We start from the raw sequence: 23,438 nt of genomic DNA on the forward strand, positions 1-23,438 counted from the left end.
GTTACGACCCAACTGTTTTGAGACATACCGCATGTTTAGTGTTCAACCCGTTTACAGTTGGACACTACGCTTCCCTCTTTGATTGTGTCTGATGGAAGAGGGGGAGGACTCTATGATAAGCAGTTTTTAAATCCTACCAGGACTGAACTGTTTTGGTATCTGTCTTCTGACCTGTTTCGTCGGGCCCTTAAGGGTGTTTCTCCTGTTGCTCTGTCTTCTGAAAAGGTATTGAGTACATACGTTTTTGGTTCTTAAGGTTTGCTTTTTATATATTTATACACGAGCATTTTTGTGTTTTACATGCCATGCATTTTTGTTTCCATTACGTGTGTTAGAGATTCACCTGGAGGGGATTACTTTTATTTACACTGTCCCGTGTCTTTGGAACATGGTGGGGGTAAGAGTGAGGTTGGGTGCGCACCATAAACCGGTTTAAGCTCCCCAGTGGTGTTTTTGCCACTGACCGTTCCAAGGCGGTTCCCCACTGTGTTCCTTTGTTTGTTCGTTTTGTCCTCATGTGTTGGCTTTGTGTGTGTGTGTGTGCGTGCACGCGCGCGTGCGTGTGTGTGTGTGTTTGTGGTGTGCACGTTTGCGTGCTGTGGGTTTCGTTTTGGGAAGGCTGCGTTTTTGGTGCGTGGCATTCCCTGTTTGATACTTGTCTTTGTTGTTTTTTTTACTTGTTCCTTGCTTTTCATCACAGTGCTCAATGTGCAGGGATAAAAAGGTTTTACATATTTCCAGGGTCCAATTTTTGATTGGTCGGTTACTTTACTGGTGGGAGTAAGTATCATTTACACAACAGCCTACCCATGCCTAGAGCTCCGATGTGAACTTACCCTAAGAGTAACTTATTTATATTACTGGCCTATTCCAGCATGAGACATTACTGACCCTCCACAGGAATATAAGGTGTCAACATGTGACTACTTCTTAACCAAAGACAATTCTTTTATTTTGTCGGAGGTAAAACAAGGAAATGTAATGACGTTTGCCATTCAGAGGCACGAATAAGAAAGCTATTTAACATCAAATACTAATAAACACGAACCGAACAGTAGAAGAAACTTCCAGTTCGGGAAATCAATTTATTGTTTTCCCTACTTGCCGAACGGGAAACTTGTTACCAGTTATAATAACTTGATTCCCGTTCGGGAAGCAAAATCATCATTTTTGTTTTACTTGTTTCCATCGAAAGGCCCGGTGCATATGAGTGTACATGGTGTCATTAAATGAAATATGGCAAGTTAAACTTAGATACTTTTTCTAAATTTCTACCGTTCAGATTTTTTAAAATGTCTTAACAAAATTTCTATTTAACTTTTATATTCATTAATTTCAAGGTTTCCCTAACAGGAAACACAGATATGTTTATTTACATTGAATTGCATAGTTAGAATTATTACCCCGTTTCCAGTCAGAAACATTCTTTTTTTTTTTATTTCCCCGGATTTTTGTACAGGTCCATATGAAGCTTTTAATGATGCATACTATTGTATAAAATCATTTTGGGCCAGTATGATTTTAAGCAACATAACATTTAAAACAAGAACTGCATGTGTAGGAATATAAACGTGTAGGAGCATAAACTGCTTATTTGTCACAAAAATATTGTTGAAGCATTAGGAATTTTTTTTATGTGTTTTAGCAGTCACCAAGCAGGGCAATGTTAAACAGTATGTTATTAGTATTATTTATGTAACTTAAGTACTCTATGAAAGACAAGTAATTTAATATAAATCTATATAATGAGCTTCCGATCGGGAAGTTAAGTTTTCTATTCTGGAAATTTTGAAATTAAATAATTTCAAAGTTGAATATAATTTTAATTAGGATATTCAAAAGAAATGAACGGTAGAAGTCTAGACATATTTCTCAAGTTATAATAGTGTATTTCATTTAATGACACCATGTATATCCTTATGCACCGGGCCTTTTGAATAAATCAAGTCAAAAAAGGGCGATTTAACTTCACGAACGGGAAGCAAAATCTTTACCAGTTATGTCTTTATGTTATGCCAAGAGCTGGCATTGGGATATATATACAATCAAATAATCAGCCTGAAAGTTTGAAAAAGGAAGAAATCGCAGGATGGCGTGTACAGACGATATACACTTCACTGACTTGAAATTTTCTTACTATTCCAGAGGTACACATGCGCTGCTGCTTTCCTCTCCATTGCACCTTTTCATATAGACTAGCTCCTAGACTATGGTTTTTTTTTCAATTTTTTAGTTTTGAAATTGTGAATGTAGCAAGTCCATATCCTATGTACGTCCAGTTTGATAATATTACAATCAGTTCTCTAAGAAAATCTCTAAAATAGACTGATAGTTTACATTGTTACATAGAATAAAAGAATAAAAGAAAAATTACAAAAGTTTAAATTTGCAACAAATTCTTTATTATTAGTCTGGTGGCTAGTCTATTTTTCATGCTCTAGTGACGAACCCCTGCTGTACGTGTTAATTATCCTACTGTCATAATTTACATAATTGCTGATAAGCAGCAGATAAAGTCAGATTCCTTTCTTGATTTGGCGAGGACACTTACATAGTAGCGGATGTTGGCCTTTAACTTCGATTATTTGGCGTTTAAGTTACATGTAGTTACCCAAACAACCATGTTTTAAATCATTTATTGAACATTTCTTGAGAAAAAAAAACTTTTTAGTTTATGGATTTTTTTATTACTCGAGATTACATTTGGTTACTAAAGCAGACATTTGTTCATGTCTTTATGTATAGACCGAGATGAACTAGATTAGGGCGCGAATATTGAATAGTGCGAATATTAATGTGAACGAAAGTTCGAGTTTAAAGCTCCCCTAAAAGGAGGAGATATTCAACAGCTTCGTTAGCAGCAGCAGCGCGATTCAAAGAGTGATTTGTCTTTTTATTTTCACAAACTACGGCTGAATGAAATGAATTCAGTGCATATTTATATTTAGAAGGTATAACTGCACATACAAGTACTAATATTAAACTGTTTATAGTGGCAGGTGTACGTTTATTTTGATTTATGAATTTTGCATGTTTACACTTGTTTACAAAGAATATTAAAATTTAAATAAATTTCAAATTAAATGTCTCTGACATGTAGAAACTCATTGCAAAAGTTCTTCACTGATATGAAACCAGCCATTCTTTGGAAAAGCTGTATTACCCTTGATCGAATGAAGTGGGCCTGTTTTCACACTTTGGATACAGCCTTTTTATTCTTGCGGAAAGATGTCATTCCGGCATTTATTCTCGATATCGACATTATAGGATAAATCCTGTTTTCCGATATTAGCCACCAATAAACACTCGTTCCCAGTTTTACGGTGATGGGGGTATCAGTGTTCACGAAAGACCCTGAAAATTCACAGGACAGTCGGTCTGGTAAACATGATTTTTTTACAGGACTGGATAATATTTTACCAGACCAAATTCTTTTATGATAAATTTGATATCTGGTCATTAAAACTGGTATTTATACATAGTCTGTATAGACAACATTACACGAATTACATCCCTTAAGTTTATTTCCGCATATAAATTGAAACAGATTTCAGACATTAAGTTTTCAGGCTGTAAAAATTCTCCCTGTACTTGGATTCAGTGTTGTTATATTTTCTGGTCCTTTGGGACCATGGATTCCATTCAACATATGTAATAGAGTCCCGCTTAAGCCGTTGCTAGGGGGCGTGAGAGGTGTTGCACATTTCATTACCTCTCGTGAACAGACCCAGTCAAAACGAGTCTGCTGTTATTCTTTTTGGTTGCATTCTTTGCTCCCAAAGGATCTTTTTACCCATTTTATTCATATTCATTTGCTATATCATCGCTGTCTTTTTTCCAAAAAAATGTTGTTTGCATCGAGTCACGTTGATGTTAACATATATAAAGAGAAAGATGACCTCGGAATTTCTGGAAATTCCCTTCTGGTTCCCCGTACATAAATCGAGCACCATCCACGATTAGTACGCATCCAGTGATAACATGCGTTCTTAGAATTGTCGTGACGTCGTGAGGGGTTTCCACTGTTTCTATTTTAAGTACCAATGAAACGAGCGCTTACTAAAATATAGTTTGACATCAATTTCTCGGGATTCAATGTTACAATTTAATGATGAGGACTTTCTTCACATTTTATCAGATTGACCTGCAATTTTTATCGGACACTCGGTCCTGTGAACTCGATATATAACGGCGGACCGCATCAAAATTTACCAGATCAGTCTGACGGCTTTCGCGACCTCTGGGGTATCGGCCATTATGCTATATAGCGGTAGTGTTTAAGATTATCCTTTTTTCAAGCAAAAATATCCTCAAAGTTTACTTTATTTTTGAAATTTTATCTTTTATTCTACACTGCCGCTTCCGTGGCTCGATACCGAAGGTGTGAAATTATTCGCATTTTTCAAGGTTAACAAATTATTTTTGCAAAAATTTTGTTGCCAAGGTTGTGAAATAATATTTTCTTTGTGAGAAAGTAAGAACTTTCCTAAATCCTTATCTTATGGAAAAAATAATCGCTAATATTGTACACGGTCTTTATATCAGTTAATCTCGCCAGCCCCCCTGACCCTATTTACGGAAATACCGGAGGACGTGATTTATCCTATAATGTCGATATGGTCAATATAACATACTAACAGGAATTGTATAGGTCTGGACTAGAACTGTGGCAGGTTAGTAAGTTTAATCAGCAAACTTGAATATGGTGGAAAAATGTACTTGGGCTATATTGCTTAATATAGTCCAGCTGTTGTATTTTGGTGAGAAATTCATCTATGGTACTACCCAGTGTAGGACTCGAACCTACGACCCCCTGCTTGCAAGCCAGGTGCTGTACCAACAGCTAACAAGGCTTCTGGTTTCGAATCACTACACTCTTCCTCACTTTAAGTTTGAAGGCTTAAAACTTATTGTGGAACCATGAGCAAGGCATCAACTTTTCAGCTTCCAACAGATTATAGCCTCTGCAAATACAGCATGCTCTATATAACTGGCCATGTAGCCTTCCTTTACAGTGGACATTAGGACTTGCAGAGCAGAGCATCAACTGTTCGGCTTCTAACAGAGTATAGCCCCTGCAGACTGCATGCTCTACATAAACTGGCCACTGTAGTGTAGCACGCTGCACTTTCCAATTTACTTTGTCGCCACTGTTGTATTTCGGTGAGAAAATCATCAGCCCAGTAGGACTCGAACCTACGACCCCCTGCTTGCAAGTCAGATGCTCTACTTGCTTTCTGTAAATATCACTGTCAGTAAAATTTTTAAAAAGAATTAATTTGTTTTTACATTTTTAGAAAAGATTGCAGATCAATCAAGGTACTTAGATGTGAATTTTTCTTGTTGCTTTTATCATTGAATACGTTTTTGTAGCTCCACTGGCATTACTTCTAGATTAACACTGTTATAAAAAATTTCAATATTGCAGGTACAATGAATTTTTCTGAGTTGTTTCGACAGTCAAACCAGATCTGCAGGTTCTCCCCAGATGGGAAATATTTGGCCTCTGTTGTGGAATTCAGGCTGGTTGTCAGGGATGTGGATACATTTCAGGTTTGTTGGATAAAATTGTCTTTATTAATTTAATATGCTTGTTTCTGTTAAAACACGCTTATGCTAAAATGACCACACATTAACATGCGATGACGTCAATGTTTCTGTTGCATCTAAGAAAAAACGCTACTATAATTTATCTACTGTTTTAGATTAAAGGCATATTAATAACAATAATAATGTATAGCAAAATCGTGTTTTACCTAAATTAATATACTCAAAATCAGTTATTTGTTGCCAGCATAATTCACTTGGGCTTATGCCCTCGTGAAATTAATTCCGCGGACGTCGTATATCCTATTACCATGTATTAATAATGTTAAAACATGGTTTTTCTATATATTATTTATTTAATAACATATTTACTCCAAATGCTTGTGCTTCAATTAAAATCTAGCTTTGTATTACAAAATGCTTACTTAGGGCAAAATTTCTAAAATTGAAAAAAAAAATTGTTACATGCCTTTTGATGCAAAAAGTCCTGCAAAAATTGTAAATGTAATTTAGACTTGTTGAATGGTCTTGATGTCCTTTTTATATTTTCTTTAGATCCAGAACTTGTTTACCTGTATGGATACGATACAGTATATAGAATGGTCAGCTGACTCTCAGTTTATCCTCTGTGGACTGTACAAACGTGGACTGGTACAGGTCTGGTCTCTAGAACAACCAGACTGGAAGTGTAAAATAGACGAGGGTTCTGCTGGACTGTGTGCTGTCAGGTATGTATAGGGTACACAATAGTGAACTGGTACCAGTCTGGTCTCTAGAACAACCAGACTGGAAGTGTAAAATAGACGAGGGTTCTGCTGGGCTGTTTGCTGTCAGGTATGTATGAGGTACACAATAGTGAACTGGTACAGGTCTGGTCTCTAGAACAACCAGACTGGAAGTGTAAAATAGACGAGGGTTCTGCTGGACTGTGTGCTGTCTGGTATGTATAGGGTACACAATAGTGAACTGGTACAGGTCTGGTCTCTAGAACAACCAGACTGGAAGTGTAAAATAGACGAGGGTTCTGCTGGGCTGTTTGCTGTCAGGTATGTATAGGGTACACAATAGTGAACTGGTACAGGTCTGGTCTCTAGAACAACCAGACTGGAAGTGTTAAATAGACGTGGACTCTGCTGGACTGTTTGCTGTCAGCTATGTATGAGGTACACAATAGTGAACTGGTACCAGACTGTCTGGTCTCTAGAACAACCAGACTGGAAGTGTAAAATAGATGGGGGTTCTGCTGAACTGTTTGCTATCAGGTATGTATAAAATATACAAGTATGGATTGGTACATGTCTGGTCTCTCAAACAGCCAGACTTGAATTGTAAAAGAGAGGGCCCCACTGTGAGCTGTCTGGTATGACGTGTAGAATAAACAAGCATGGACTGATAAGGTTTGGTATCAGTAAAACTTTACTGGAAATTTAAAGTAGACCAGAGTTCTCATGGACCCTTTAGTTTAAACAATATTTATTTTCATTATAAATTATACACAAAGTCAAACAGTTTTATATAGCAATAAATAATAACATGAACATAGCTTTCTAGTCTAAGGATATGTAAACAAGCCTGTAGAGGCTTATATTAATACAGCTCCTTGAAAGTTTGTCTTGCGATGTTTAGTGTACGACTACTTAAGCAAACATATTTTGGAGAGTAGAGAAGAAAAAAAAATATTTATATATAAAAAATAAAATAATAGACCATCAAAGAAGAGGGGACAAAAGAATTGTAGGATCAAATTAATACTTCAAAGATATTGAATGCTGAGTGCTACTCGTCTTCAGAAGACAACATACAAGTAAGTTATTGAGTTCGTGGATCAGACTACGATGTGAATCGCCCAGTAGCGAGGATGTATTTCTGTACTGTTGAAAAGACAAGAGCATTTTGATCAGTAGAAAGATTTTCCGACCCATATATCAAGTTTTGGTACGTTACAGGACAAGGCAAAGTTGAAAAGAATCTTTGTCTTTGAGCAGAATATTTTTGACATGCGAGAAGAAAGTGATTTACAGTTTCGATTTCACCACAAGAGCAATAGGGTGATTCAGTAATTGATTTTCGAAAAAGGTCATGATTTAAAGAACTACATCCTAGCCGTAGTCTTGTGTGAAGTACTTGTTCATTTCTTGTACCATGATAATAGTAAGAGTGGGGTTTTTGGCAGTTTGTGTTGAGTTTGTTTTTGAAAGCAGACAGAGATGGGGCTAGTTTAGTTGATTCAGGAAGAGAATTCCAGTCACGTATAACAGAAGGTAAAAAGGAGTCTTTATACAACTGAGTACGTGTATTAATTTGAGGGGTATTATTGATGTTACGGAGATTATATCTTGATTGTGTTTGACCTGGAATGAGTTGAGATAAGTAATCTGGGGCGATATTGTGATTCATTTTGTAAAAGGTTGTCAGTTTATGTTTTTTTCTTCTGTCGGCTAATTTTTCCCATTTGAGTTCAATATAAAGTTTTTCTATATTACATAATTTTGTTGCACCCGTTACAATGGACCCTTTGCTATCAGGTATATATAGACTATACAATGCTGGACTGGAGCAGGTCTGGTCTGTAGAACAATCAGACAGGAATTATGAAATACACTAGGGCTCTGCAGGACGGAGTGCTGTCAGGTATGTACAAAATAAGAAACTGGAGACAAAACATGAGGAGAAGAAATACATTATAAACAAAATTGCTTTCCTACAGCTAACTTTGATCTTTGATTTCTTTTTTGTTTCTCTTGATAGTCTCTGTACTAGAGAAATTCAGAATGGTACCTTATATAATAAAACATTTACACTGTGTGCTTCATGTATTCAAGATAAATCTGCTCCAGAATGGGAGATAATATACTCAAAGACTTCTTGTCTCTAGAACAATTATAGAAATGAATTTATTTTGAAGACCCTGCAGTTATTATAGGGTATTACACCCTCTGTCCCATAAATAACAATGGATTCTTCATGTTTGGCCAACAATATTGTTTGTAGTGTTAGAAATAAGGATATTAGCATGGCAAGCCAGAATGCTAACTGTTGTTACAAATAATTGCTCTGAAATATTAGATCTCATACTGGTGAAAATGTATTACATGTACTAAATGTAAATGAATAGTTCGGTTGTTTCTATTGTCAAATACAGTGTACATGTATGTCAGACTCAGATGTCTGTAACTTCTATATTTGTATAATATTTACTTGGACAAGTTGATGTCAGTTCTTGCAACTTGCACTAAGTCTGACGTGCATTAGAGGCAACTTGGTCAGAAGAAATAGATATAACACTGCATTGCATAGATTATATTTAATTAGGGATGTTGTCAACTAATTGTGCCAACAATTTCCAGGAATGAGATAATTTCAACTGACTGCAGTCAGAAAGCTATAATTCAGTTAAAACAAGACAGTAACAACTTCACAAGAAATTTTGTTTATTTATTTCCAGGTGGAGTCCAGATAGTCGCCATATCCTGACCACTGCTGATTTCCATCTCCGTATTACAGTGTGGTCATTGGTCACAAAATCAGTCTCGTATATCCGATACCCAAAACAGTGCCAGCAAAATGTCAGTTTTTCTCCAGATGGGAGGTATGTTCATGCTTTCTAGTTTTACTACCATAATTAAAAATGAGCCTGTCATGTAGAAATTTGAATAACTTTACTCAAAATAAGTTCAAAATATCAGTAATTTCCGTAAAGATTTTCTGTGCTTCTCATTCACTAAAATAGTTCATCATTAGATATTGATTTAAATATACAAATTCCTCATCAAGTATATTTAAGGATATTTGCAGCAGTTCTAACTGTGCAGCCTATTGTGCAGTGGCTGGTCCATTACTTTCAGAGTTTTTTTGCGTAAAGACAGTATTAGACATTTCGCATTAAATGGAAACAACAAGCTAATCATGAACATATTTTAGTCTTCAAGAAGGATATTGGTCAGTTTCTGTCTAAAGGGATGGCAAATGCAATAAAAAAAAATATACCTGTTTTCAAGTTACTGAAGTATGGTGACAGAAGTAAAGAAAAGGCAGCTTTGTATTGTGAATGAATACAGTTACAGTTAAATTTTTGTGCATGTTTGAGCATGTTTCAGTGTTCTATTAGAAAGGTGTGTAAAGTACATTAAGAATGGAAACTGTGCAGGCAGATAGTAGAGTTATGGCCCCTGCCAAGAATGAAGCAACATTTAAGAAATACCTAAATATAACAGAAAAACCATGGATACACATTACCCACAATTTTTATGAATTTCATTTTCAATGAAAAAAAATCATTGATGTATTTGCCTACCCTAGTTGTGCCTACCCTAGTTACTGGGACACCCGCAGCAGTCGACAAATAAACACAGGATAGGAGGAGTATTTAATTGAAAAAAAAAATGGGGCGATGTACCTGTTTGTCGTTGTGTTGCTGCAACAAAACGAAATAACAAAATAGCACAAATCAGCCAACGTAGAGAACTCTGGTTTGAAGTTAAATTAAATCATTGCCTCTGTTTGATGTAGAAAATATTGTTGAAATTTTGCAATTAAGTTGGTATCATTGTAGTGATAGAATTTAAATTTGTAACATATTTGATATTATAACTCATTGCCTAAGTCTTGCCAGGTTATGGCCCTTGTTTGATTTAGAAGTTGTTGAATAGACAGGCATGATGTCTCACTGACAGCTGTTGCTATTAAAACATTTTTGGAAAACATTCCTTGAGTAAAAGTTTGTGTGTTTCAGGTATATGGGCCTTGCAGAGAGAAGAGATTGCCAAGATTTTATCAGCATCTTTGACTGCAGTTCCTGGGAACTGTTAAAGCATTTTGAGAGCAGCACAGATGACCTGGCTGGACTGCAGTGGTCTCCGGACAGTTCTGTCCTCTGTGTATGGGACACACCATTGAATTATCTAGTACTTCTGTACTCTGTCGATGGCCGATGTCTGGCAAAGTTCAGTGCTTACGAATATGCTCTTGGCTTGAAAACTCTGACATGGTCTCCCACAAGCCAGTTTCTAGCTTTGGGAAGTTACGATGAAAAATTGAGGCTTCTTAACCATGTGACTTGGAAGACTATTACAACATTCTGTCATCCAGAAACTTTGAACGAAAACTCAGCTGTAGTTTATAAAGAGATAGAAACTCGTACACCTCAGCCTGTGAAAAGTGATCTTACCGATATTCCTACAACTGCCTTATTTTCACCTCAGAGTAAATACGAAGTTCAGGCCTGTCCAGTTACTATACCAGTTGTTAAACCAGACACAAACAAAGCAAATCCCAAAAGAGGGGTAGGAATTACATCATTTAGCAAAGACTGTAAATATATGTTTACAAGGAATGATAATATGCCTCACACTTTGTGGATCTGGGACATTCAGAAGCTTGCAGTTTGTGCAGTTGTAATCCAGTCTGCTCCAATTAAACATGTAGAATGGGACCCAGTCAAAACCAGACTGGCACTCTGCACTGGAGTAAACAAGCTGTATATGTGGTCCCCAGCAGGAAGTTTGTGTGTAGAGGTACCAGTTGAAGGAACATTCCAGGTCCATTCTTTAAAATGGCATCCAGACAGTGGATCTCTGTTGCTGCTAGGAAAGGATATGATGTGTATCTGCTACTTAAATGACATTGAAAATGATGGAGCAGATGCAGGAGAATGACATTGACTGTGATATTCAGTGAATGATGTTAACATTCCATTTTAGTTGCTAATACAGTGCTACCCACAGACTGAGATCAAAGTACCTGTCGTATATTCCCTTGAAATAGCCAGATGTAGAGCAATGTAAATAATTTATTTAATTTATCTATATTTGTACCTTTTGTATGCTATTTGCACTTACCTGTTCTAAAAAATGTTTTTTACAAATAACATTAACTTGAATATTGTTATTAACATTAACTACAACGTCCTTCTCAAAACTCAAAAATATTATGTCTAGATTTAAATTTGATTGATGACTTTTTAGCTTGACTATTCGAAGAATAGGGGAGCTATCCTACTCGCCCCGGCGTCAGCGTGAGCATCACACAAATTTCAAAGTTTGCGTACCACCCCAAATATTTTCTAAGTCCATTGAGATATTGCTTTCATATTTTGCATACTTGTTTACCATCATGACCCCAGTCTGTTAAAAGGAGGAGGCAACTCTATCAAGCATTTTGACTGAATTATGGCCCCTTTTCGACTTAGAATAATGTTAAAGTTTGTGTACCACCCCAAATATTTTCAATGTCCATTGAGATATTGCTTTCATACAGGGTTTTTTTTTATTCTATAGCAGAGGCCGAATATCGGCCTCGTCCCCCAGCCGAGGATTTCCCCCACAGCTGAGGATTTCCCCCACAGCCAAGGATTTCCCCTACCGCAGTCGAAATTCCCCTAGGTCCGAAATTCCCCCCTATAAAATCGTAAACAAAGCAATGGAGATTACTCCCAGCGATTTTCCCGACCGAATATCGGACCCGTTCACAATTGCAGATGGTCTTTCACAATTTTCAATGGGTGTGAAAACCTTTAGAAATAGTAGAAAAATGTTAGAAGAGCGTTCAGTGGACACGAGGTTCCGGTTTTGACCAGCGAAAATCGATAAAAACTCGTATCTGACCCGCACATAATATGCCGTGGGCGTCTGCTTGTCTCACGGCAATACTCTTTGATACATAACGAGTTCGAAAGCTCTGCCCCTTGTCAATCAAGATCCCAGTGAACTTCATACTGTTTGTCGACACCAGCGTAAGTATGACAGTAGGCGGAGCGTCGTATGTTAATTAGCTACTGACAGATGTCAATCACGCCACGCGCCGACTGACACGTGGTTATCATCAGTATGTAATATAGATGATTGATAAACAATGCAGCGTCAGATTATCGTGTTTGTACCTCTTGTTAATTAGCGGTAATAGCTTATGCTGTATTGTGTTGTTAATTTAAAGTAATTATTTTATGTGCTTGATTCGATTAAATAAGCCGGTCGGCCGTTACACAAATTTATTATCTTTGCCGAGGTATTTTGCTAGAGCAAAATAAAATATAAATGTCTTAAGTAATCAGATATTATAAGTATGGAATAGTTCTGGTGAAAAAGATGAAATTTAAAACGGGTATTTTATCAAGAATTTTTAATGTATGCTTTCGTTTTTTCATATTTGTCACACGTTTTCGCGATCGTGATTTTCGGACTTTTTTTATCCTTTCTTACAAGATTTTCTAGTACAATTGAAATAAAAAGCCAACAAAAGTATGCATTCAATAATAATATGATGACTCTTGCAAAAGCAACTCTTATTTTAAAGCATTTTTTGTGAATAAAAGCATGTGACCTTTAAATATTCAATGATTTGAGCATTTCAACTCTCCCCACCCACCTTGTTACAATGATAAGTGAACATTAGTGCAAGTCCATCTATTGCTAAGTGACAGTGTGTATAGTTGCTAAAAGTTGCAAGAATATGTAAAAAAACATAGTTTAAAGTGTTTATTATGCATAATTGTAAATTCCCCCCTGAGTGAAAATATTCCCCAAAACTGCTCGTTGCGCGCTATTTTCTTCCCCCCAATGACAGGCTGGGGCCTTTTCCCCCAGTCGTAAAAAAAACCCCTGTCATATTTTGCATACTTGTTTACCATCATGACCCCAGTCTGTAAAAAGGAAGAGGCAACTCTGTCAAGCATTTTGATTGAATTATGGCCCCTTTTCAACTTAGAATATGCTTATTGTAATGTTAAAGTTTTACTCATAGCTTATATTATACTATCAAGCACTGAGAATAGTTGAGCGCGCTGTCCACTGACAGCTCTTGTTTTCTTGTTGTGTTCAATAAGTACTGAATATTCTAAGTATTGTTATTGACATGTTTCTGATAGAAATGGAATATTTTACTAAGTTTGGTAAAAAAAACATGGATTTAATATCTGTTTATGTATTCAAAAATAGATGCTAGACAATGTATTTGAAAAAGAATTATTATTATTTAAGGAAATATAGTTTATGAAGAAAATTTGAGTACCAGCTCTTGTGATATTTGTGTTTTAGCCCAACACAGGTTATTGCTTGTTCCTTCTTATGATGCAAGGTGTCCCAGAGGGCCGGTGTTAATTAACGTTTTAAATCTGATATTTAAACTTCGACTTTAAATCTCTAAAAATTCAAATCACCGCAACTTTCTTTGTATTAAATGTACACTGTTAAAAGTTTGCATAACTTTTTGTTTTAATGTATGCCGTCTTCTTGCCAAATTTCATTAAAGTCCATACAAGAGTTACAGATATAGGGCAAAATGTTATTCCATCATTTTAAAGTCTTAGTTTCAGACTTAAAATTTTGTTGATTACAGGCCCAGAGTTGTTGACCTTTGACCGTTTCTTTGATATTACAAATAGGGGATATCACATGAGTGTCTTTTCATATTGAATTCAGTCAACAAGTTTAATAAAATGCGTCGCTTTGCTGAGCATTTCATCAATTTTATTTGAGTTTAATGAATTTAATGTGAAAATACACAAAAGTGATAATCTTATATATCATATGTTAGCTTTTCCTGCTAAGACATCAAACTTCCTTCTTTCTTTACTTATTATAGACCAAGTCCATTTGACCAATTTTTCTTCTACTTAAAACGAAGCCAATGTCAAAGCTTTATTACACTAGTGTAATACCAAAATTATGTATTTAATGGCTTTTCTTTCACTGTCATGCCATCAAACATGATAGTAATAGTCTAAACATTGCATTTATAAAGTCAGTTACTTTAAAATGTAATTGATTAAATAAATACTGCATAACATGTCATGAGTAGACAGTCAAATTAATAATAAAAAAAAGCTACAAGCATACTCTGAGAATAAGAAATACTGTGATTATCAGATAGTTCTTAACAGATTAAAATTTTGCTTTGGTATAAAAACAGTTGAATAATGTGATGTTTAATCTTAGCTTCAGCTGTAATTTTTTTCATTTTTCATGAAAGTTGTATGGTATAATTTGGGAAGTGATAAAAAAACATGAAATTATTGATAATGAATTGCTAGCAAATATTTCTGATATTACTACAGTTATGAGTTGTTTGGTTTGTTACTTGCTCTAAAAGCAATTTTCATTCTGTTTTATGTTTTAGATAGTTTACTGTATTTCCATCTTAAAAAGTTACCTTAAATTCTATAAATTAAGTTTTTTGTTTGCATGGTTAAACCTTCAGTAATCAGTTACAAAATCGGCATCTTCATTCTTCAGTGTGCCACTCTATCATTAAATAATACTGGTTTCTAAAAATAAGCATTTTCATCACTTGATCTTGACTGGTTCCCAGATCCATTTCTGAGAGTGTGATTGAGAACAAGGGCTAACAGTAACATCTGAAGTTTCTCTTTCACCTGTCAAACAGTTGCCACTTAACTCATGTTTTAATGTCTTGTCTGTTTCACTGTAACTCCATTCTTTTTCCTTTTCGTTCAAAAAATGGTCACAATGTTTTAACATTACGTTGTTCTTATTGGTGATATATAAACAGTGACCAAGATGCCTAAGCTCTGACCTCTCCGTAAGTTCAAACAGTTGAGCGGAGCCCCTTTCGTTGCATGGAAATTGTATTGGGAAGTCATTGTTACCATTTCTATCTAAACACAGATGACTGTAGAAGTTTGTCAGGGTTGCAATTTTCTTCGACTCCGTTGGAATGTGAAAATCTGAGAATTCCCGAACTTTATCAAGAAAATACTGGAACGATTTACACTGATTTTCCTCTCTGACCTTGACCCTATCACTGATGTCACCAATATTGACTTCCCTAGGTTTCTCTTGCGAATAATCATAGATTATCTGTTTGTAGGGTTCATCAACCCATGTTTCTACAAGTCGGTATTTATTCACCATGCCAACATGCCGAACATTCCACACAATCTGAAACAGAAACAAATATTTCTGCCAACTATTTTAGAGCTCTCATCATTTTGATAGTGCTTGCCATTGTATGTCAGTTGCCCTGAGACATCATAACATTTTTTAGCTCACCTGAGCACAAAGTGCTCAAAGGTGAGCTTTTGTGATCGCCCTGTGTCCTTCAGTCGTCCGTTGTCAACAATTTGACTCAACACTCCAGAGGTCACAATTTTGGCCCAATCTTAATGAAACTTGGTCAGAATGTTACTCTCAATAAAATCTTGGATGAGTTTGATATTGGGTCATTTTGGGTCCAAAACTAGGTCACCAGGTCAAATCAAAGGAAAAGCTTGTTAACTTAACACTCTAGAGGTCACAATTTTGGCCCAATCTTAATGAAACTTGATCAGAATGTTACCCTCAATAAAATCTTGGACGAGTTCCATATTGGGTCATCCGGGGTCAAAAAATAGGTCACCAGGCCGAATCAGAGGAAAAGCTTGTTAATACTAGAGGTTACAATTTTGGCCCAATCTTAATGAAACTTAGTCAGAATGTTACCCTCAATAAAATCTTGGACTAATTCGATATTGGGTCATCTGGGGTCAAAAACTAGGTCACCAGGTCAAATGAAAGGAAAAGCTTGTTAACACTGTAGAGGCCACATTTATGACTGTATCTTAATGAAACTTAGTCAGAATGTTAATCTTGATGATCTCAAAGTCAAGTTTGAATCTGGGTCATGTAGGATCAAAAACTAGGTCACCAGGTCAAATCAAAGGAAAAGCTGGTTAACATTCTAGAGGCCACATTTATGACCATATCTTAATAAAACTTGGTCAGAATGTTAATCTTGATGATCTATAGGTCACGTTCAAATCTAGTTCAGGTGGGGTCAAAAACTAGGTCACTAGGTTAAATCAAATGAAAAGCTTGTTAACACTCTAGAGGCCACATTTATGACTGTATCTTCATGAAACTTAGTCAGAATGTGAATCTTGATGATCTATAGGTCAAGTTCAAAATCTGTGTCATGTGCGGTCAAAAACTATGTCACCGGGTCAAATGAAAGGAAAAGCTAGTTAACACTTTAGAGGCTACATTTATGACTGTATCTTAATGAAACTTGGTCAGAATGTTAATCTTGATGATCTTTAGGTCAGTAGGTCAGGTGAGCGATAAAAGGCCTTCATGGCCCTTTTGTTTTCAACATGTCTTTACTGCATCGTCTAATTTAGTTTTTCTCTTCAAATAATGCCCCTTTACTTTTGTCTGTCTAAGTTGGTTTCTGATCAGTAACTGGAAACTGTTGAAGCCTACAATGGTCAGATTTCATTATTGCATGTTGTCAGAAGATGATTCATTATTGTCAAGGTCACGGTAACCTCCGAACTGAAAAATAGTTCCTGATTAAAATTTTGAGAATCGTTGCCCAACGGCCTTCAACTTTTACAGGTCGATTGCCTGTGCTAAGTAGATGAGAACTGTCGTGCTTGGTATAGTTGATCTGTGGTTAAAGTAACCTTATGACTGGAAACGGTGTACAATCAATAAATGAAAAACCGTTCGGTTGTCATGGTGATTGCATGTAGTCAGAAGATGAGCCTTTTTAAGGCCAGTAGGTGAAAGGTCGCCGTCGCAGTGACTTCTACCCTGAAAACGGTTTTAGACAAATAACTGGAGATCTAGGGCCTTCGTTTGACGATTGCATGTGGTCAGTAGAAAACCATTTTTGTTTTTGGGTCAAAAGGACAAGGTCCCTGTGCCTTTGGGAGTGAAAACTACAAACGAAGTATTGCCTTGTTAGCGGATGCACCCCTATTGTGTATTTAATAAGTAGGTAAAAGGTCAAAAACACAATGACCTCGTGACTGAAAATCATCTAATTAATTATTGCGCCTACAGCCAGAAACTACTTTTTACTGATTCCTTGAGGCCGATGTATGGTCGCTTTTGGGATGAGTAGGTCAAGGTCATAATTACATCAACAGTTTCCGATGAATAATAATATTATAATGCTTGGATGTTGTCAATGGATGACTTCTATTTATTTTAGGTCGATGCATCATTTTAAGGTGACAGTGACCATGAGAATCGTCACGCTTTCCTATAAGTAACTGGACAAATTTGGCCTTAAATTTCGTTAGTGTATGTGGGTATTGTTTTAGGATCATGGGGTCTTAAGGTGGCGTTTGGGCTGATAATGGTTTCCTGTCAATAGATGCATAATGCTTTGAACAATCAGCAGTGACACTCCCACCTTTGAATACTTAGAATCGAGCGCTCTGACCAATATAATCACTGATTTTGATTTTTGAAAAACAGGCTTATTAGATATTATGGAAAAAATAATTATATCTGACATAATATATTAATTTGTATCTACATAACAATGTTATTATCCTTGTTTGTAACAGAAAGAGGTGCTAATAATTATAACAATTGTATTTGAGGGCAGACTGTAATGTTTCAGCAATAAATCGTAACCAGTCTTACTACACTTATCCGTCTATATTATATACCCTTTTCAAATGCGCTCATTTGACTGGGCAAAATGAGTGCACGTGCGGGTCCGCAAAAAGCGATATTGACCTGCAAAAGTGATAATGACTCTTGCGATATCACTTTTCCTTAAATATATGAAATATGGGTCAGTCAAATGAATGCATTTGAGAAGGGCATATCATATAACAATTATAGACTTATGTTTCGGTCAATATGTGTTTTTATGGACCTGTAAAATGATATTGACCTCAACATAAGTCAATAACTGTATAATAAATACTCACCATACTACACTTACCCGTCGGTAAATAGTGGTCTTACTACACCATTGGGAAATAATTGTCATAGTACACTTCCCTGCCGAAAAATACTTGTCATACTGCATTCACCCGTCGGTAAATACTCTACTTACTTTACATACCCGTCGGTAAATACTCTCGTACTACATTTACCCGTCGTTAGGAAATAGCCTTACTACACTTGCCACACGTACCCTTCGTTAGATACACGCCTACTTCACTCACCTGTCGTTAAATAATCGCCTTATTACACTTAGCCCTCGGTAAATGTAGTTAAAAATAAACATACTCGTTGTTAAATTCTCGCCTTAGTACACTTTCCTCTCGTTGGATACTCGCCTACTTCACTTACCCTGCGTTAGATACTAGTACTCGCCTTACTACACTTGCCCCTCGGTAAATACTGTTCATACTACACTTACGCATTGTTACATCTCTCCTTGCTACACGTTCCCGTCGCTAGATACTCGCCTTACTACATTTACTCGTCGTTATTACATACTTGCCTTACACTATCCCGTCGTTAGATTCTCGCCTTACTACACCTACCCTTCGATAGATACTCGCTATATTACAGTTACCCGTCGTTACATACTCACCTTACTACACTTCCCGTCGTTAGATACTAGCCTTACTACACTTACCAGCCGTTCTCCACTTTCCCGTCGTTAGTTACTCGCTGCTTACTACACTCACCCGTCGGTAGATACTCGCCTTGCTACACTTTCCCGTCGGTAGATACCCGCCTTGCTACACTTTCCCGTCGGTAGATACCCGCCTTGCTACACTTTCCCGTCGGTAGATACCCGCCTTGCTACACTTTCCCTTCGGTAGATACCCGCCTTGCTACACTTTCCCGTCGGTAGATACTCGCCTTGCTACACTTTCCCGTCGGTAGATACCAGCCTTGCTACACTTTCCCGTCGGTAGATACTCGCCTTGCTACACTTTCCCTTCGGTAGATACTCGCCTTGCTACACTTTCCCTTCGGTAGATACTCGCCTTGCTACACTTTCCCTTCGGTAGATACTCGCCTTGCTAAACTTTCCCTTCGGTAGATACTCGCCTTGCTACACTTTCCCTTCGGTAGATACTCGCCTTGCTACACTTTCCCGTCGGTAGATACTCGCCTTGCTACACTTACCCTTCGGTAGATACTCTCCTTGCTACACTTTCCCTTCGGTAGATACCCGCCTTGCTACACTTTCCCGTCGGTAGATAGTCGCCTTCCTACACTTACCCTTCGGTAGATAGTCGCCTTGCTACACTTACCCTTCGGTAGATACTCGCCTTGCTACACTTACCCTTCGGTAGATACTCGCCTTGCTACACTTTCCCGTCGGTAGATACTCGCCTTGCTACACTTTCCCTTCGGTAGATACTCGCCTTGCTACACTCTCCCTTCGGTAGATACTAGCCTTGCTACACTTTCCCGCCGGTAGATAGTCGCCTTGCTACACTTACCCTTCGGTAGATACTCGCCTTGCTACACTTTCCCGCCGGTAGATAGTCGCCTTGCTACACTTACCCTTCGGTAGATACTCGCCTTGCTACACTTTCCCTTCGGTAGATACTCGCCTTGTTACACTTTCCCTTCGGTAGATACTCGCCTTGCTACACTTACCCTTCGGTAGATACTCGCCTTGCTACACTTTCCCGTCGGTAGATACTCGCCTTGCTACACTTTCCTGTTGGTAGATAGTCGCCTTGCTACACTTACCCTTCGGTAGATACTCGCCTTGCTACACTTTCCCTTCGGTAGATACTCGCCTTGCTACACTTTCCCTTCGGTAGATACTCGCCTTGCTACACTTTCCCGTCCGTAGATACCCGCCTTGCTACACTTTCCCTTCGGTAGATACCCGCCTTGCTACACTTTCCCTTCGGTAGATACTCGCCTTGCTACACTTACCCTTCGGTAGATACTCGCCTTGCTACACTTTCCCTTCGGTAGATACTCGCCTTGCTACACTTTCCCGTCGGTAGATACTCGCCTTGCTACACTTTCCCGTCGGTAGATACTCGCCTTGCTACACTTTCCCGTCGGTAGATACTCGCCTTGCTACACTTTCCCGTCGGTAGATACTCGCCTTGCTACACTTACCCTTCGGTAGATACTCGCCTTGCTACACTTACCCTTCGGTAGATACTCGCCTTGCTACACTTTACCGTCGGTAGATAGTCGCCTTACTACACTTACCCTCCGGTAAATATGTGCGACATAAGAACACGGTATCATCTCGACCAGGCCTCCACACATCCAGACTTTGACAGACAGCTCGATCTGTTCACTCCCCCAAACTCTCATCCCAGGATCAAACCCACCAAGCTGTTGGAACCAAGACTTCTTCATACAAATCATCATACCCATGACACTACCCATCAATATGGGCTCTGTCAGATTAGTCCGAGACATTTTATATGCACCGCTGTAACGAGCCTGCTGTTGCTCGAAGTTCCACGCGAAAAACGGGAAATCAAACGCGATCCCAAATGGAACGCGATTATGTGATACCATAAAATTGTCATTGCTTATTGCACCAAGATTTGAACACAGGAGTGCTTTCGGTTTCTCCACAAGTCGGTTCAAAATGGGCTCGAGCCAGCCAAGTGATACCTCCATGTGACTGTCCATACAGATAAAATAATTTGCCTTACACCTGTCTATCCCAGCCTGTCTCGCCATCATTAAACCGACGTTTACCCGCTTCCTTATCAATATAACCTGTGGAAGGCTTCGCACGTGAACGTCAAGTTTATGTTTCAAGTCGGGTTCTGTAGACGCGTCATCTATCAAGATAATTTCTTCTAAAAGTTTTTCAGGTGAGTAGAATAATATGCCGTACACTGTACGCAGTAGAACACTCAGTCTCTCGTTTCTGAACGGTATTATTACACTGACTTTGGGAAGGTTGGATGGGTAGTTGAGCCTTCTGCAACTGTCTGGTCTGTAATCAGGCAGTATTCGAGGAACTGGGACCATGTCACTGATAAAAGCATTGTAGTCATACTTCTTGTAATGCTCTGAAATCAATCGCTTGTCATTTTCGCTCAACAAACCGTCAAAAATAACTCGAGTTCCATTTTGACCTTGAATAAAACAACAAAAAATGGCTATCTAGATATTTGGAGAAATCATTTTAAATGTTATGCTAATTGCGTTTTTTTTTTCATGTGAACCGATCGTCATAACTAAAACTAAGTACATGTACATGTACTGAAACACGCGGTACGTGTCATTTTGTGTTATGTAACATTTTCTCTGCGTTAAAGCCTATCTTTAAATCTAAAGTTATAACTAACAAACAAAATAGAAGTAGAAAATGGAAGCATTGTTACCTGGTCCATACTGCATTGGTTGTTGTATAACAGGGGCAGGTTTCAGCACCAACTTACGACTTGGAGATGTCTGAGGAACACGTGGTGTGCATTTAGAAGGTGTAGCATCCCTTTTGTCACGTGATGTGCTGTCGTCTATGTGAAACAGTAAATAGAAGACACATATACAATATAGTACCGTCAAAATACCAAAAACACTTTTCATTATTATTCTAATATCTCTTACTGCACTGAATGATTCGTTTCACGTATTTTGGAACTCGCGTGTATCCGAGATGCTAATAAATTTTTATTCTGTTATCGTATTCATTGTTACAAAATTAATAAGTTACAGCTTCATTTTGCAAATATTTTTAACAATTCATCCTTTTGTTATCAAACAATTACTGGCGTTAGTATTACCCATTTAGTTTCTTTACCATACTAGCGGTAACTGTGGGATAAAAGAATTGAATAAAGGATTATCTTGCGACATGTGTTAGACCTAAACTGGTCTGCAACGTATACAGATGCTGCGCGTTGTCTCAAATTTGTATTTAAGAAAATGATATATCTCATTCAGTTATTTGTCAGTGGATAAAATCATTGTTCGGAGCTCAGTGCGAGGGAATAATATCACGAGCATGTGAACGACAATGATTTTGTTCAAGAGCAAATCACCGTTTGAGATATATTATTTCGAATCGAATACGTTATCAAGAATTATTGTCTACATCAGTGAACATATTCACAAAATATTTGCCTTTTCTGTGTTGTGTTCTTACCCAGCTTTCGCGTTTAACGTACGCCATGACGTAATAATTGTGACGTATAAACTGTGCTTGTGCAGCATAATAACACACATTTTCAGTCTTCTTTGTTTAATAGTGATATAAATCTGGCCGTGTTAGAAGATGTTATAAATCCAACGGTTCACGGATATTTAACAAATTGCATGAGCATTGCAGTAAATTTTGTACTTACAGATAACCCTCGAATAAAGACCGCAAATAAATAATCTGCTTTGTAACATCACCATTTCTTTTCCCGACATTCTACAATTTGTATAATTTTACCTATTATGAGGTTCCACCTGTGTGTACATTAATTTGCCATTCGTAGTCAATATGGACAGGTTTGACTGAAAAGCACGCCTTTGTGAACAACATGAAGCATACACAATGACCCTCCTCCAATCCGCCCCACCCCCACCCCTCTCCCCGCTTAAAAATGCATGCGGCAGTTTTTGGTAAAAAATCCCAATAATAGAATTTGTTAAATTTTTGTATATGAATACAGTGTCATATTAGAAACAGAATTATGACCAAAAAATCGAAGGTCACCATGCTTGTTCAGGAGTTATCTGCCATTGAACATGCAAATTTGAAGAAAACTCCAGTTTTAAGGGCAGATAACTCCTGAACAAGCGCGGCGACCTATGATTGTTTTTGCATTTTTCTGTTTCTAACATGAAATTGTGTTCATATACAAAGTTTGAACAAATTCTAGGCCCCTATTATTGGGATTTTTTTGTCCCATCTCTCATACAAGAAACTGCAGAAAGTGTCTTTAATACACCTCCCCACGCGCCCCGTCACAAAGGCAGATACTTTCGTTCCCGATAAACCTGTTCCTTAGTGAATTAATCACTAAAGAGATACATTCTCAATACGACAAGTAAATAGTCTCATCCCCAGCTTTTATTATATTTGAACTGGCATGTCATAGTAGGTTGTCCCCCTTGAAAATAACACTGAGCATTAGATTAGATATAGGCAAACCTTTTTCAATGATTAATTTCAAATATGTCCTTCAGATATGACAATATGCATCAATTCCTCTTCAGTTTAATGTGAAAATATTTATTCTAACTGAACATCACAGTCTTGCTTCCAAT

The 23,438-nt window shown here is 37.5% G+C and overlaps 2 protein-coding genes across 4 annotated transcripts; one reads left to right on the forward strand and one right to left on the reverse strand.

Annotated features, from left to right (window-relative positions):
* Positions 1 to 2,797: 2,797 nt before the first annotated feature.
* On the forward strand, positions 2,798 to 13,547 carry LOC123529076 (WD repeat-containing protein WRAP73-like). 2 transcript variants are annotated; one of them, XM_045309280.2, is made up of 5 exons: positions 2,798 to 2,951; positions 5,429 to 5,553; positions 6,103 to 6,275; positions 8,993 to 9,136; positions 10,280 to 13,547. In XM_045309280.2, exons 2-5 carry the CDS (start codon positions 5,434 to 5,436, stop codon positions 11,199 to 11,201), a joined length of 1,359 nt encoding a protein of 452 aa, XP_045165215.2. In that variant the 5' UTR covers positions 2,798 to 2,951; positions 5,429 to 5,433; the 3' UTR covers positions 11,202 to 13,547. The 2 variants fall into 2 exon arrangements, with proteins under 2 accessions (XP_045165215.2, XP_053378357.1); XM_053522382.1 differs by lacking the exon at positions 2,798 to 2,951 and adding an exon at positions 3,031 to 4,673.
* A 677-nt stretch (positions 13,548 to 14,224) lies between these two features.
* On the reverse strand, positions 14,225 to 22,739 carry LOC123529610 (polypeptide N-acetylgalactosaminyltransferase 13-like). Of its 2 annotated transcripts, XM_053522380.1 has the most exons (4): positions 22,618 to 22,739; positions 21,563 to 21,697; positions 20,424 to 21,313; positions 14,225 to 15,440 (listed from the first exon to the last, which is right to left on the reverse strand). In XM_053522380.1, exons 2-4 carry the CDS (start codon positions 21,576 to 21,578, stop codon positions 14,826 to 14,828), a joined length of 1,521 nt encoding a protein of 506 aa, XP_053378355.1. In that variant the 5' UTR covers positions 21,579 to 21,697; positions 22,618 to 22,739; the 3' UTR covers positions 14,225 to 14,825. The 2 variants fall into 2 exon arrangements, with proteins under 2 accessions (XP_053378355.1, XP_045165941.2); XM_045310006.2 differs by lacking the exon at positions 22,618 to 22,739 and having other exon boundaries at positions 21,563 to 22,580.
* Positions 22,740 to 23,438: the final 699 nt, after the last annotated feature.

The sequence above is a fragment of the Mercenaria mercenaria genome, chromosome 13, assembly GCF_021730395.1.
Source record: "Mercenaria mercenaria strain notata chromosome 13, MADL_Memer_1, whole genome shotgun sequence".
Lineage (NCBI taxonomy): Eukaryota > Metazoa > Mollusca > Bivalvia > Venerida > Veneridae > Mercenaria > Mercenaria mercenaria.